This window comes from Musa acuminata, chromosome BXJ1-5 (genome assembly GCF_036884655.1).
Source record: "Musa acuminata AAA Group cultivar baxijiao chromosome BXJ1-5, Cavendish_Baxijiao_AAA, whole genome shotgun sequence".
NCBI classification, from domain to species: Eukaryota; Viridiplantae; Streptophyta; class Magnoliopsida; order Zingiberales; family Musaceae; genus Musa; species Musa acuminata.
Genome location: NC_088331.1, coordinates 44,798,608 through 44,814,522, shown reverse-complemented (window position 1 = coordinate 44,814,522; position 15,915 = coordinate 44,798,608). Strand labels below are relative to the sequence as shown.

The window sequence follows — 15,915 nt, the reverse complement described above, 5'->3', positions numbered from 1 at the left end:
TTGATGAAATCCAAAGTGTTATTTGTCTCTTGCTTGTGCTGTTCTTGATTGGCTTCCTTGGTGATATCAATTAGATATCAATTGAAATCCACATCCTAGTCACATCTCTGTGGGCACCCAAGGCATCATCTCGATCAGCTTCTGATGGTAATAAAACTGGAGTTGTTTGAGAACACCAGATTTCAGTCACAATTCTGCATGACCAAAATGTTGGAATTCCTGCAAATCTTGCCATCACTCTCTACAATGCATGAAAAGTGCCACACTCTCCAAATGATGTTAAGCACAGCAAATTGTTCATTTGGCCTTGACAAACAAGTCCAGTGCTTAATTTTCCATTCATGAGCAAGCTAGAAGACAACACTACCTTCGGGTGATCTCTTAGCTATTACGTTTGTTCTAAAACATCAATAAATTCGCACATATTAAATAGACTTACAATTTCAGTTCAAATGGAAGAATTGCCAAGAAATTAATAACATGAAAATAAGTTGAAAAACTATTGGCAAGTTGGAAGACCGTGGAGGCATCTTGTCGAGGAGAATGCAGCATTTAAATTAGTTAGCTGCGATCTCCAGTCTCGAACTCCTTGATGATCCAACAATCTTCTGCTTCATAAATCAGATTCCATGGTTCTGAATCCTCGGCTTGCTTTAAACCTGGGACTGAATGGTGAGAATGGCAATCGAAGGCTTCTACTTGGCCGAACAATGACAACTCTGTGAGCCATTTAAATGATCGTGAAGTTGGAGAGCAGATGCATCAAACTATTGAGAGCTTCAGGATAAAATTTTCTGGCAAATAAATAGCATGGCCTCTTCATCCCATTCCACAAACATGGTCTCCGTTGAACAACTTTCTGCAAAATGATACAAACAAAAGAAGAATCATTAAATTGTCTTATAATCAGTGAGTTCAAAGAGCAAGTCAATCATAGATTGCAAATATCATATTAAAAATTTTCTAATATCACGTTAGCGTACATCAAATATGAATCTGAAAATCAAGAGCAAATCAGCCAAACCTCTACAAGAGAACTAAGTAAAGATCCCGAGGAATAAGTTCCCACCCCTAGAATTCAATCTTTTTCTCATATGAAAACTTTGTTGATCAAACAACTATGCTCTACTTGCCAGTTTGAATGTAGTTTGATTGCCTTCCCCATAATTCGAAATGTTTTATTTTATTTAGCTCAAGGCAGAAAATCACTAGGGATTATAAAATAAAAATAAGACCTTCATGATTTGTCTCTAAGTGCAGCATACATTTACCTGCCCTAACTCAGGATGTAAATGTATATTTTTTCGTACCCCCAGTGCATCTGATCTAAATTAATGCTCCTTATCACATATATTTTTTCGTCTTTCCTATGTTTTAATCTCTACCTTTCCAAGTTACACCAGATATTGATCCCAATATCCCCACAACTGCTACAGTAACTTGGATGTTGTCCATTAAACATCCAATATTCTCTATTTATAACCAACTGATACAAGCAACTGACTAAATTTAAATACTAAAATATAGAAAATATGAACATAAACATAAACGCCTTATATTTTAAGTGTGCAAGGAAGAACATCATAATATATTTCCATAGACTGGAAGTAAAGAACAACACTGGAAGCTGATTCACTAAGCTTACCTTTGAATCGCTTGTTACATGAATGCTCTCATCAATAGACTGCAGATAATAACATCATAAGAATTGATGACTGAATGATTATACGTGAAATATTAAATCTAATGTAAAAACCTTATAAAATGACAATTAGATTGTTTTCTTAGCAATTTACAAGAAAGATGAACATACGATAATATTCTTCAAAAGATCAAAGGTTACATCCCGAGCCCTATAAGCCTTTGGATGCCATTTTCCTTCAGACCAATCTACATGGGTAACTGACCAATTTGCAATTCCACCAGGATCAACCATCTGAAAATTAATAAAAAAAGTGAGGTCGTTGGGTAAAAAATTCAATCACAGATGATTACATATAGAGTCATGGACAGAAGTGACTGATATGCTGACATGGAAAAGAGTTGGCAGATAATGTTCATCAGAATAGCAATTGCGTCCTTCCATTCGTGGCTGTGACAGTCAAAACACAAGTTAGAACCGAAGCATTTTATATAGTTACAAGTTTAGTCAAGGTTTGTGGTAAAATATACTAGTATAGTGATCCTATAGGCAGCATCTAAAACTTCCATAAATCCATTCTTGACTATCCAAAGGCATGTCTACATGATGTATAAATTACAAACTATGATGCTTGAAGAAGCAGAAATTATATGTGAGGGTAGTGGCTTCCAGCAAATCTGAAATGCTAGATTATGAACTTAAAAGACCACATGATTTACTGGTAAGTGGCCCCCAAATTCTTTCATTAATAATGCATTAATGGTTCAAATTCCAAGAATTAGATAATCCTCTATGCTGAATAGATTCATCTCCTTCAGAACATTTCTCTGCAGTTTAGGCCTGGAAAATCATTCTACTACTTTTACAATTAACTATAGGAGAATTGGTTATGGTTTTAATTAGAAGGTGGTGTAGAGCAAAGAGATATGTTTCTATAAAATAATGACTTTAAAAGTTGATTAGCTTAATGCTGTGTAAGTCATAGAGACATCATAAGTAGGTTAAAAACCTTATAGAATAATGAGACAACCTTGAACTGATTTATTAGGTTCTACAAGAGGTATATATCTTTGGATAGATCTATATTCTATAAGCCATGTTAAACAGATTAATTTTCTTTTCAGGCAGATTCTTTTTCTCACTTGTTCTTATAATTTTCAATTCTATGTCAAGTAACTAAACCATAAGGCTCAGATATTGCATTACATGCTATTTTCTCAAAGTTTGTCAGGTTGAAAGAGCCCATAATTTCATGACTTCAAATACTGTTATGACTACTTACTGAAGAAAATCTCTTCAATGAATCTGTTCCTTGTCAAACAAAGAAAGTCTTATAAAGTAACAGTCAGAAGCAACAAATAGTTGTGTTGACCAAGAGAATATCTTGATCAGCTACCCGTTGCTAATGACATTTGGAATATGAACAGCCAGTTGACACATTAATTGTTAGTATGATGTTTATAGAAAATTCACATTATACAATAACAAAGAATCTCATTATTTAGTGACATAATGAGAGATATTCCATGGTCTATCAACTGAATATGACAATTTAGTGATGCAAAATGACATCCATTTCAAAGTTTCTATAGAGCAACTGTTTTGTGGTACATGCAAGCAGTAACTTGTATCCTTTATGATAACTTACCCTGCAGTAAAGCTTGAATTTTGTATAGTAAACACTGTCAGCTAGAATTAGCACAGCGTGCTGCCGCTTGATTGAGAACCACTGTTACATGGACAACACTTAGATAAATAAAATAAAAACAATACTATGTAAATAATTAATCACTTAACAAGAACAGTTGGTTTTCCCCTAGCAAGCAAGTGTTGTAAGTGCATATAGCAATTTCAATAATTTAGTACAGCTCCTTTTGGTAGCTTTAAAACTTAATGCCATGCTCTCTCAAGTTCCAGTAAGAGACAAAACATCTTCATCATGGTCTGATTTTTTGGTTTTGGTTCAGTTTCATACAATGATCACAGAAAATGTTTCTGCTGTCTTGGCAGTCTTGGATAAAGTTTAGGCTATTAGGTTCTCTAATTCAATAAGAAAATGAAAAAAAAATTAAGTACTATAAAAATAAGACAAACAAGGAAAATGTTTCTAACACATTATGACTAATGGGAAATAGTATTAGATGCAAAGTTACATGTTTATGATTAAAAAGAAAATAAAAAAAACAACACACTGTATCCATTAAACCAGTTTAACCCATGCATTGGAGTCTTGATAATTGAGGCCTCTTTGTTAGATGGTGATGATGGCCTATGTATGTGTGTTTGTGTGTGTGTGTGTGTGTGTGTGTGTATTACATACACAGACACATATATGTGCATATGTATAAGTATAATTACATATAAATATACATTACATATACATATATGTAAATGTTAGAAATCCATTAATGATGAGTACGAATTACTGATGCAATAAGTGTTCTTATAGTATCCAGGTGAGCAATTAGTACAAAAGTTTAATCATAGTCAACTCCAAACTATTGTGAGTAGCCTCTTGCCACCAATCTTACCTTGTTTCTTTGTAATCTTGTAATGACTAGTCCAAGTCAAACTGGTCAGATTTGACATAAATCAGGTCTGATACCAATTCAACCCTAAAGCTTAAACTTTTGGGTTGAATTAGTGCCTAACCTGCTATGTGTTGACCCTGACCAGTTTGACTTGACTCATCATTACAGGTAATGCATATATATACATATATACACAAACATATACACACACACATAGACACATATATGTGCATATGTATATGTATTTATAATATGACAAAAACCAAATTATCCTTGCTAATAATTGAATTCAACTAAAGGGTACGGTGGTCACTGACTCATCCCATCATTACCAATGCAATAAATTCACTGGAAGAAAATTCGTACCCAATGACCTGCCTACCCTTGATTTGGATTGGCATTCCATCCTTAAAGGACCAAAGGCAACTTAGACCTTTTCCTAATAGGTGCATCTTATAAGTTGCTCCATTAGGGGTTGTAAAACTTTACCATACACACATTTACACACACATACTTAGATGTATGTATAAGAGTGAAAATTTTGATGAAGTTATGACTCTTGAAACCCTTGAGTGTTGTTTATAGTTTGACAAATCAATCTCTGTTGCAACCAAGTCATCTTGGCACAATATTGTTGTACTCTGATTGTGTCAATTTCATTATGATGAAGCAAAGTAGCATTAGTATAGCTTACCTGTGCACCTTTCCTGAAATCTTCCTTTTCAATCTCAGGCAACATATGTTCAGAATATCTGCCTGCTCCATGAGGGCCAGGATCTTTAAAACTGAAAATACAGAAAAGCTTCTGCTAACTCTGAGAGTTCAATTGATCAATTTGGCTATATTATAAAAATATAAAAAATAAGAAAGTAAAGAAGATTCATCAAGGTAAACTATGCAGATTTATTATAAATTTTGCAATAGTTTTACCCGTCGATAAAACTGACATTTATACCCAACAAATAGTTGTATATATAATCAAATTTGTGGAGTGGCACGCAACTGCAAAACAATAAACAAACAGTCAAAATTCAGCATAAAAAAATCAACAAATTAAAAAAGAAGAAAGCAGCTTTTTCATAAGAATCACCTGTCCGAGAGTAAAACAAAATGCTGATTATCAATATCTTGGAGTGCATTTGCCAACAACCTCTTTTCTGCATCAACCATAGAAATTTTTCCCCAGGCCACCTGCATGCACATTGGATATGTTAGAAAAGCCTTTTTGTTTTGTAAGCATCGATTCATGATTCCAGAAGTATAACTACAACTCTTTCCAAACTGATATGGAAGGCATTTGTTCATTTGATAAAAAAATATCAGTAATTGCTGTAACTTGCTATTTTCATTCACAATTGAATTTTTGTGTTACAAAACTAACTAAAAATCATACTTGTAAGTTACAATACAAGTTGTAACTTTTCTTGCTGAATGCTTGTACATTTAACTTTTCTGCTAAAATGTATTTTCTTTACTGAAAAAGGGAAATTGCAATATGAGATACAGTGTTTCCCAAGGTTAGATCCATTTAGTTCACTCACTAGTTTAAGGTCATTAACAACAGCAATTAAGATATGACCCCTGTTTTAAATTGAACATCATCAAATGGATGCAAAATATATGCTTTGTCATCCTTGTTTTAAGGGCTGCAAATTTTTTGGCTTTGTCTCCATCAGAGAAAATATTATAAGAATATTTTATATACTATTCCAGTGCAATATACTTGAGGGCAAGCCTTTGATGTCGTGCTAGGCTGCTTCTTTATGACCTAGGTATCAAGGGTTCGAATGATGAAACCTCTGGGTCGTTTTCTTTGCCAATACCATACACTTGGATAAATTTCTTGACTCATTCTTCAACCTAGAGAAAGGATATCTAACTTGTTAAAACCAAAAAGACACAAACTTAGCATTATAAACATTTTCATAGGTTCACACATCTATGAAGAAGTTTTTAGAGATGTAGATAAAATTTTCAAGTCTAAAATACAGTATATTTATCTTTTTTTATGAAAAGATATATTTGTTATCCATAAGATATAAGATTATTGTGTATTTATGCTATAATTATTTAATTTGATTCATCAAGGAGGGAAAGTCTCTCTCTTAGTTGACTTTTTCTACTCATAGTGATGGAGGCAAAAAAAATATGTGCAGATAACCTTGCTTCAGTCAAAAGAGCTAACAACTTCATTCTTAAGTTAAGACGAACAGAAATTGACCTTTTGGGATGACAGACGCATAAGTAAACAACTATTACATCAGAAGCACCCTTAGTATTTTATACGAAAAATTGTGCATGTCTCAAAACCACAAAGTGGGACCACCCTTTTAAATTTCTGCATTTCAATTTGATAAAGTCTTTCTGCACCTTCCATTTTTGTCAGTTTCACCCTTCTCAATTCAGTTGTAAATATATCTCCAAGAGAAAGAAGGAAGAAATGGATATGCAGAAACAAGAACTATCATCAAGTGACGAGCTCCAACATGGATAACTATACAAATAATCATAACAGATGATACCATAACAAACCTTGTGAGATACATGAGTAGGATGAAAAAATTCAAGGTTGCATAAATAATAAACTACAGCTTATCAGAACTTCAAGCAGAATAGTATCACATCTTAGATATTAGTGGGTAAGCAAGTATCCTCCCAGACCACACATAAGAACATTCTCTGACAGTGAATAGCAAGTAATATCAAATATTCAAGTCCAAAAGACAAATCATGCCAACCCTGAAAAACTATATGATAATAATAATCTTAAGCTGGATTGCATCCGAAAAACCAAGCCTATAGTATCTGAGACATGATATGGAGGTTTTGGCTGTAACAGAAGGTCTTACAAAGGCAATTATCTTGTATATTGAAGCTCATGCCAACTTTACTCATCAGCTGCTTATATATCATTTCGAAAAAGCATTTAGCATGAAGCCTTCTTTGGCGATCAGATGTAAAATTATTTTTCTCCCACATAGATTGGGTAGTTACCAACACTTTTAGAAGGATTAACAGATGTTATAGCAACCAATGCACCTTTTCTGTTATAACAAATGCAGAATTGCTATGGATAATGAGAACTGGTAGAAAAATTACCTTTTCACTGCGAATTTCCTTTCCAACAAATAATGAACTAATGTGTAGTGGTTTTTCCCTTGACGCATGAACATAAATAGAAAATTTGTCTCCATGGCCCTACACACATAGGTTAAGGGCATACAAGTCAATAAGTCAGAGAAATCATGCATAATTATCAATTATTGACCCATTATATGAATTTGCTCTCACTAATTTGTATTGAATTTGAAACAAGAAAAACAATAACCAAGACTACAAGCATAGTAGAAAATGATTAAATAATATAAATACCCAAGCTAAGAGTTGTACCAGGAAGAACTTCTCCCAGAGCTTTTCAAAGGGCAGTGAACCTGGTGTCAGGAACATGAACGCAATCTTAGGATTCTTTGACTCAACAGCTGGCATCAATAGAATGTCTCTGATCACAACACGAGCAGCAAGCTCATCATCATTATAAACCCTAGTGTGCACAGGCGGAAGCCACTCTTTGAGGCTACAGACACTGGATGAGAAGAAGTAGCATGCCGAATAACGCTGGAGTGGATGGACGTATAGTGCAACCAGTGCCATGCATACCAACAATATCGGAGCAAGGATCCATAAAGGCCTTCTTGAGGGGGCTCTGTGGCGTGAGGCAGGCATGATTTTTGGGTCATTAGTGCCTGGCAACCATGCCTGCGCTATCATGATTATTGAGCTTCATTAATCAGCCAATGACTCTTCAAATGGTAGATGAGCTCCCCCCAGGTTCCTAGAAGCAACAACCAACTGAATAAAAGACAGGGTTCACCAGCACAGATATATTAGTTGTTTATGTACTATGAACCTGAAAGAACACAAGAAAATCACACATATCATATTCATTTGCAATGTGAAACGACAAAAAGAAACAAGGAACAATGACTCAAAATCAGCAAAAGAATAAGAATAAGAACAGCAAGATCATTCACAGAATTAACTGAGCAAAGAAGTTATGAAGTAGAAGCTATTCAGATGGACAAGAATGTCAACTTTGCTGGACATAGCTGAAAACCCTCCTCGAATCTTTAATATATTCAACTAGCTTAACCCACTGGAAATGGAAGAGCAAAATGCTCCAAAAAGAGAATCTTTTTTGTCTCAACCAAACCTAGCTCTCCTCCAGTGTTACAGCTTTCCAGGTTCTTCGATTCTCCGTCACAAGTTAGACGACGCCGTACAGCATTCTCTCGTCACTTTCCAATATCAAGATCACAAAGAAAACTGCAAGAACTTTCGTAAGGACAATCAAGGAAACATTACGATCCCCTGCAAGCTTGTTCATAGCCAACCTAAGTTACGGAAACGAATTCCACTAGAACCAAGCACGCAGCCGTGAGGATCGTACAAGATTCCACCTTTTTCCAAAGCCACAAGCACCCAACTCAGGCCATAAAGCAGCACAGCTCGACCTAACAACTCCGCCGAAACGAAACCTCTGGAGTTCAAAAGAACTCGAAAAAGCCGACCAGAACTACAGAGTGGTGGCGCACCTCCGATCGACGGGAAGATGGATCTTTGGAGCTCAATGGAGATTCTACGGGGCTCGAGGAGGCGGAAGGGCGAGCGAGCGAGGGGGAGTGGGGTGGGGATGGTCTCAAAAATAGCGTTTCGTTATTATACTGCTTCTTAACGCTGCGGTTTCCCATTTCGTGGCGGGTTCAGTCCCCGTACAAGTATTCCACGACCATCACTCCGATCGCGCCGTTCAAACACTCACAATAAGATGGGGCCCACTAAATCCAACCATCAAGATGTAAGAAATAGACGTCCCTCTGAAGGGATGATTGGATAGGATCCTCATTGTTGCGGCGCACTCTGTTATGGCGTTTCTTTCTTGATGGGTTCGGGATCCCGTACAGATATTTTACCTGGCTAACTTCGATCAGGCCGTTCAAATCATGTAATAAGACGGGACCCATTAATCGAACCATTCACATGCAATCAGAAAACGTACCTCTGTAGGCATGCTTGGAGAAGATCCTTATTCTTGCGGCGCCCCTTTATTCTTGGGTTCTTATTTGAGGAACAATTTAATTCTACCATTCTTTCGTTACCCGATCTTCTACCGGAGTCAGGATTGCGAAGAAACCAGCTTCCGTAGGACCCATCTGTTGGGCCCGCATGATTCATCCTGTAATCATGCGAGTAACAGTATATATTCTACATTTTGGAGTGTCGTTTGTGCTCCAATCAGAGCTTTGTTTGCGCCAACGAGAATTCTTTTACTCAATTAAAGTTGCTTTTTATTTAGATAGGAATCAAAGAGAAAAATAATTTTTAAAAATATAATATTATTTTTAGAAAAATAAAAATTTGAGATACATTATTTCTTATAATTTTTAAGGGTTTTTATGGGATTGGTTCATCTAAGATTACATTAAACCAACAAATTCAAGTAGAATTTTGTTATTGCTTTTTTTTTATGAGTCAAGCCAAAACAAAGCACAATTAAATCATGTTCGACATGATATAATTATAAACAATATCATGTACACTTCATGATCTAAATAAAATGTTACGTGTAGGACTATTCGACACGAAAAGATTTATATTGCTAGATATTAGATACATGAGGGCAAGTAAAGCATTAAGGATCATGATGCCCATTAGAAGCATAAATCGAGATGACATTAAGCCAATTAGTTGTTGATATCAACTATATATTTGGAGATTGTGATGTGAATTGTAGGTTAGATTATGGAGCATGTTAAGAGTGTTACATATGGTAAATGCTCTCATGTAAGCTTGTCCCTTGTATGATTAAATTTATCTAAGGTCTCTTTGGATAAAGTAAGTACTAATGTTTGTAATTTCATATTGTTGACTGTATTTTTTTTATATTTAAAAAAATAACTCATATTTTAGGTATTTTCCAAAAGGTACCCTTCTTTTATTTTTTTTTCAAATAATAATCCTAATTTTAAAAAATTCAAAATATCCCTCAATTTTTTTGCTAAAATTTTTTATTATATTTTTAATGGTACTTATTAAGTATTTTATTAAGGTACTAAAAATATTATATACACTATTGAAAAGTACCATAAGTGACATCATATTATGCCTCTTTAGTGATTAGTACTTGCAGACCATTATGAAATCATATTTTTATGTTTGTAGTTGGTTTGAATGAAGTTAGGAGTCTATTTAGAACATTTACAATGTTTCTCAGTAGATTTTATAATATCTTTATTGTGATAATCAAAATATTACAATAAACTAAGTTTTTATTTTTATTTGGGTGATATTATTTCTAAACTATTATAAATAACCATTTAAATTATAGTATGATATTAGATGTTTCTCATGTGTTTTGATTTTATTTAGCTCATCTACAACATCTTTAAGTATATTCCATATTTCTTATAGTGGTAGTCAAAACATTATAATAGTAAAAAATATTGTAACGAAAAAAATTTTAAGGAATCATTTGGGTATTTTTTAAATTAATGATACTATTTAAAATAAATAAAATTATGGATACCAATTGATAAAAATCCAAAATGTAGGTATTTTCTAAGAAAATCCTTTTTTTTTTTTGCTTTATAAGTAATGATATTTTTCCTCTCTCATTGGAGTTAGTTTGCTATTTTACCAATTATGTTTTTTTTTTAATAAGAACTTATATGATAACCATTGCTTATTCTTCTTAGAACTAATTAATAACTTGGCATGACTCATTAGATGGTAAGACATTATGTAATAGGTGGGAGAAGTCGAGTTAGTTAATTGAAACACATTCCGACGATAGATGCCTATGTTTATAATTTCGTACGTCAATAATATATCAGTCATCATACTAATATGTATTAGTATATCGAACGTCCATACATCAACAATTATCGAGTTTAAAAAGATAAAAAAAAATCATAGTATAAGACCTATATATACTATACAAGCTCTATACTTGACGTATTGGAACCATGTATAGCGTCTAATTTATGTTGACCACATATTCAAATTTTATTTGACCATATCTATCGCTGATAATATGATGGGCACATTCCCACTTTATAAAGAAGGCCTAGTCAATTGATTAAATATTTCTTAAAGTCATATCATGATTAATAATATCAAAATTGATCTAGTATTAAATATGATGAGACGAACTATATCTTAGTTTTGATGACATCAAACCTTAAGTAAGGGATATTATAATATCTTAAGTTTAGTTATATGTGAGACCAATTGAATTGGTTTACCATCTTAGAAAGATTCCATACTAAGTCAAATATTAAATGCTAGAGTTGAAAAGTGCATGCTGTAATTGCAATGTTATGCAACTAAAATAATGAGGATTGAGAAGAAGGTGCTGAAGAAAAGCAACAGCACCGCAGTTGTTGAATACAATTCCCAATCAGTTCAAATTAGTCAGTCAGCAACAACACAAAGTCCATTTTGATGCGCAGTAGAATTAAAGCTTTAGAGATGAAGTCTGCATCTGAAAAATCAACTTGTAGGCTTCTCTATGGCTTAGACAAAATTAGAGTCTTGAAGGTATCCTAAGACCAAAGATTTGGCACCATTTATACAACTTGTTTCACCATCCTGCTGATGAAAGTCATCAGAATCAAATCAACTCACTGTCTATCTAATATAATAATACATGTGGTGATATTGAGATAGGAGAAACAAATTCCAAGATCAATTTTATCTACTAATATGCTTGAGAGTTTTGTGTTCCATAGTTTTGCATAAATATCAATGTCATTGAGATTAAATTGACAAACTATAAGATCATAATTTTGGTGAATATTAGTCCAAACTTGATAGGCATCTCTTTGCTTGAGACAAGAATAAAATTTTGACAAAAGAGATGATGGATTTTGGAGTCAGAGTAGTGTGCAGTAATTTGTTGAAATTGACTCTTCTAGAATTCAGGTAACTTCAAAGAACAAATGTTCAGAGCAAGGAATAAATTCTGAAGATTAATTAGTAACTAAATGCTTCCCAGCTTCTATATAAATATCATTTGCCACCAGAGCCATTTCAGAAGCATCTGATGGATGACATGAAGGCAAATTCCAAGTTAGCAGTGCCAGTGATGCTGCAACAGGTGCTGAAGAGGTGGAAGAAGCTTGCCATTGCACCCGGAAACAGCAGCAAGAAGTTTCTGCACAAGACACATGGTGTTCCCAAGGGATTCCTCGCCGTGCGCGTCGGGGAGGAGATGAAGAGGTTTGTGATCCCGACGACTTACTTGCACCACCACGCCTTCCGAGTTCTTCTCGGGGAGGCGGAGGAGGAGTTCGGGTTCCAGCAGGAAGGTGCGCTGAGGATGCCCTGCGAGGTTGCCGCGTTCGAGAGGACACTGGAGGTGGTGCAGCAGCAGAAGAAGCAACGCTTCTGCTGGGGTTCCCCCTCTGGATGTTGATCGAGGGTGTCTCCCTCAGAAGATGATGTTGCAGATGAACATTAGTCTTCATAAGATAGAATAAGACTAGCTTTGAGATGTAGTTAATAATCCGGAGAGTGTCGGAGAATTTTTGACAGTTGATTTCTAGTTAACCTTTTTTGCTTGTTGGGTGTCGCGAGAGATCGGCATGATCAAGAAGAAACATGACCAAACCACAAGACAACATAGAAATGTAGAAGATCAAGTCTATCGACAATACTTGCACAAGCTTTATGATGGATGATAATTCCCACCATAAACTCTTCATACAATGTAGACATTGCATAAACATTTCATGGATCCTACCATCCATTAAGTCTGTCTAATATGATTGCCTTACGATTAGTCTATGCACGCAAGTCTGTCATAGGTGCTTCCAGCCATGACTCATGCCATCTTCACTAAGCTCTTGAGGGTCTTCTTCTTCTTCTTCGGCTTGGCCGGCGTGGAGTCAGCCAAGGCGTCGAGCAGCTCCTGGAAGTCCTCCTCTTCGCACGGGATCCGAAGACCGCCGGCCTGGTCGAAGCCGAACTCCTCCTCCACCTTCTCCATCAACTGACGGAAGGCCGGCAGGCGGAGGTAGCTCGTCGGGATCACGAAGCGCCTCATGCCGTCGCCCACGTACACCGCCATGCATCCCTTGGGCACCGCCGTGTTCGTCGGCTCGTCCACCAACAACGACTGTCTGAAGCTGTCTCTCCCTGCGTTCTTCTTTGTTCTCAGGGGGAACAGCGCTGCGGGGATCTTTGGATTCCGGATGGAGTAACCCATCGCAGTGCAATCAATGGAGTGATCAAAGCCAAAAGCCAAGGAGGAGGAGGAGAAGAAGAGGAGATTGAAGAACATAGGCTCGAAACATGGGTTCAGAATGAGAACATATGAATGAAGAGATCAAAAGTGTTGGGGTGATGGCCGCAAGAGTTTGGAGGGGATGGAGGGAGGATTTGGTGTTGCAGAAATGGTCCGACCCCCTCCCTCCTACTGCTGCGGAGGAGAAGGGACAGAGGGCGGCCTTCTTGTTGCCTGGCTGGAGGTGGTTGTCTTCTTTGGCATCAGGCAATTCCTATATTAGGTTCTTGTGGGTATTCTTAGAACATTCGAACCATCATCTGTCTTTGACAGCGAATCATGAATTAGAACAAGATTTATTCTCTAATCGTCTGTGTTGATGGATTAATTTGTGATGCTTAATCTGATTGTTAGTACCTCAATACATAACATCATGTTGTGTGTGATATTTTTACGTCCGTTATCATTGATCGAAGTTTAAGTATAGAACATGCCAAACTAATTTATTAGAGATTATAGGGGCCGGAGGAAATCTCATCTCATAAATTTTATACGTGAGATATTAACATAGTGAAAGAGTTTTAGATAGTGTTTGGGAATACATTTATATTTTTTTCTCTTTATTTATAGAATGAGTGAAAGTGCAATTATTGAATGTTTAAGTGTTTGGTAAATAAAATAAATACATGAAATATTTCATCAAAAGTTTAAAACCCTAGCTAAGATTTGCCTCTTCCACCTTATTTTATAATTTTTATTTTTTAGTCTCTTGGTAACAAAGACTAATTATAAATTACCTCGTGTGATTAGCTATCTTTTGTATTTTAGTCTATGTGCTTTTAAAAGTTATATTAGATTTCTATACTTATGAAAGTAAAATATTTAACCAAGGTTTTTAATTGTATACTATATTGTTCGGTATAGGTGATATTAGGTTTTTGGCCCTCGGTGATATGAAGCTATATCGAGTGATACTAATCGATTTTGACCATTTTCGATTTGTACCTGATAATAACTAACCATTACCAAATGATAATGATTTTTCAACTATCAAATTGACCATTAGAGACATATAAAAGGGTTTTAAAACTCTTTCCTCTCTCCTCTTTCGATTTATTTTACTCTCCTACTCTTTTAAATTATCTATCTCAAACTCATTTTTTTCATAATCTGTCTCTTATTCTTATATTTTTATTCTCTTAAATCAATAAAATAATTATTTATGGATTATATCAAATTATGAGATTAATTTAGGTGGATTAAGAGGAAGAACTTTTTAATCAAAAGGTATATATTATCTTTCTAGATTTTTATTGATTTATGAGATGACTAAGCCTATTCTATACTATGTATGACTTAATGTCTAATATGTTGTTTGATATAATTTTGATGGTAAAATTATATTAATTAGGAAGTAATTAAGGTCTTTAATGTTTTGATTAATGTGTTTAATATTGATTTACTTGAAATTAAACACTTAATAGGTTAAATATTTATATTTCATATATATTAAATATTGGATCATATGTTTGTGATAGTAAAATATGTTTAATTAAGTTTCAATAAATTTATTTAATATCATGATTAGTTCAATGTCTTTAATATCTATTAGGGTGTTTCACATGTTTATAGTGTCGAAAGAGAAGTAATTAGTAAACAATTAACTATATTAATTATGTGATTAGTGTCTTAAATGATGATTTCATCATAAATAAAATTATATATTTAATATTTCTTTTATATGTTCAACATATTTATGATGGTAAAATAGGTATAATTATATTTTTATAAAATTATTTAATGATGTGATTAGTGATTTTAATAATGATTTAATAAAAAATTATTCGATGTTAGATCAATTTAATGTCTTTAATACCGATTATGGTGCTTTGCATGTTTATACCTTATTTGATTTAAATTTGATTGGAACATGAAATCCAAAGAATAGTCATATGATAATGCCTGGGCTCATGTTCGAAAGATGGATGTGAACCATCATAAGCAATGTATTTATTGTGACTATATTGGTAAGAGTGGAGGAATCACTTGGGTGAATATGCATTTGGTTAATGAATATCTTGATGTTGCAAATGCGAGAAGGTTCCGACGGAGGTTTGTAAATCATTTCAAAATAAATTACAATAAGCAAGAGAAAAATATTGTAGGGCTACGTAGGAACCAGTTTATAATGACTATGAGGGTTACGACGATGAAATCAACCTGAATCTCACAGTTGCTAATTATGCATCACTAGAACATTAGTACATATATGATGAAGCAACGAGATATTGATGACTTGACTCGTAATGAGATTATGATGGTTGTAGTAAAATCTAGAAGTCGACTAATATAAGGTAGCTAACTACCCCTCCTAAATTAAGTTGAACTAGTAGCATGAGGCACGGTGGCCTTTGTGTTTTATGAGAGGTCTTAGAAGGAGATCTATTGATCCATAAGTG

The 15,915-nt window shown here is 34.6% G+C and overlaps 3 protein-coding genes across 6 annotated transcripts; 1 reads left to right on the top strand and 2 right to left on the bottom strand.

Moving 5' to 3' along the window:
* Window positions 1–307: 307 nt before the first annotated feature.
* On the bottom strand, window positions 308–8,862 carry LOC103985361 (glycosyltransferase BC10). 4 transcript variants are annotated; one of them, XM_009403027.3, is made up of 11 exons: window positions 8,766–8,862; window positions 7,564–8,080; window positions 7,273–7,371; window positions 5,264–5,364; window positions 5,104–5,175; window positions 4,868–4,958; window positions 3,291–3,371; window positions 2,033–2,092; window positions 1,814–1,936; window positions 1,646–1,684; window positions 308–859 (listed from the first exon to the last, which is right to left on the bottom strand). In XM_009403027.3, exons 2-11 carry the CDS (start codon window positions 7,939–7,941, stop codon window positions 731–733), a joined length of 1,173 nt encoding a protein of 390 aa, XP_009401302.2. In that variant the 5' UTR covers window positions 7,942–8,080; window positions 8,766–8,862; the 3' UTR covers window positions 308–730. The 4 variants fall into 4 exon arrangements, with proteins under 4 accessions (XP_009401302.2, XP_009401304.2, XP_009401303.2 ...); XM_009403029.3 differs by having other exon boundaries at window positions 7,564–8,005; XM_009403028.3 differs by having other exon boundaries at window positions 7,564–8,022; window positions 8,766–8,842.
* A 3,412-nt stretch (window positions 8,863–12,274) lies between these two features.
* On the top strand, window positions 12,275–12,646 carry LOC135674004 (auxin-induced protein 15A-like). The gene has a single exon (XM_065183414.1). The coding sequence runs from the start codon at window positions 12,275–12,277 to the stop codon at window positions 12,644–12,646; it is 372 nt and encodes a 123-aa protein (XP_065039486.1).
* On the bottom strand, window positions 12,647–13,805 carry LOC135675149 (protein SMALL AUXIN UP-REGULATED RNA 51-like). The gene has a single exon (XM_065185422.1). The coding sequence runs from the start codon at window positions 13,511–13,513 to the stop codon at window positions 13,055–13,057; it is 459 nt and encodes a 152-aa protein (XP_065041494.1). The 5' UTR covers window positions 13,514–13,805; the 3' UTR covers window positions 12,647–13,054.
* Between the last annotated feature and the right edge of the window lie 2,110 nt (window positions 13,806–15,915).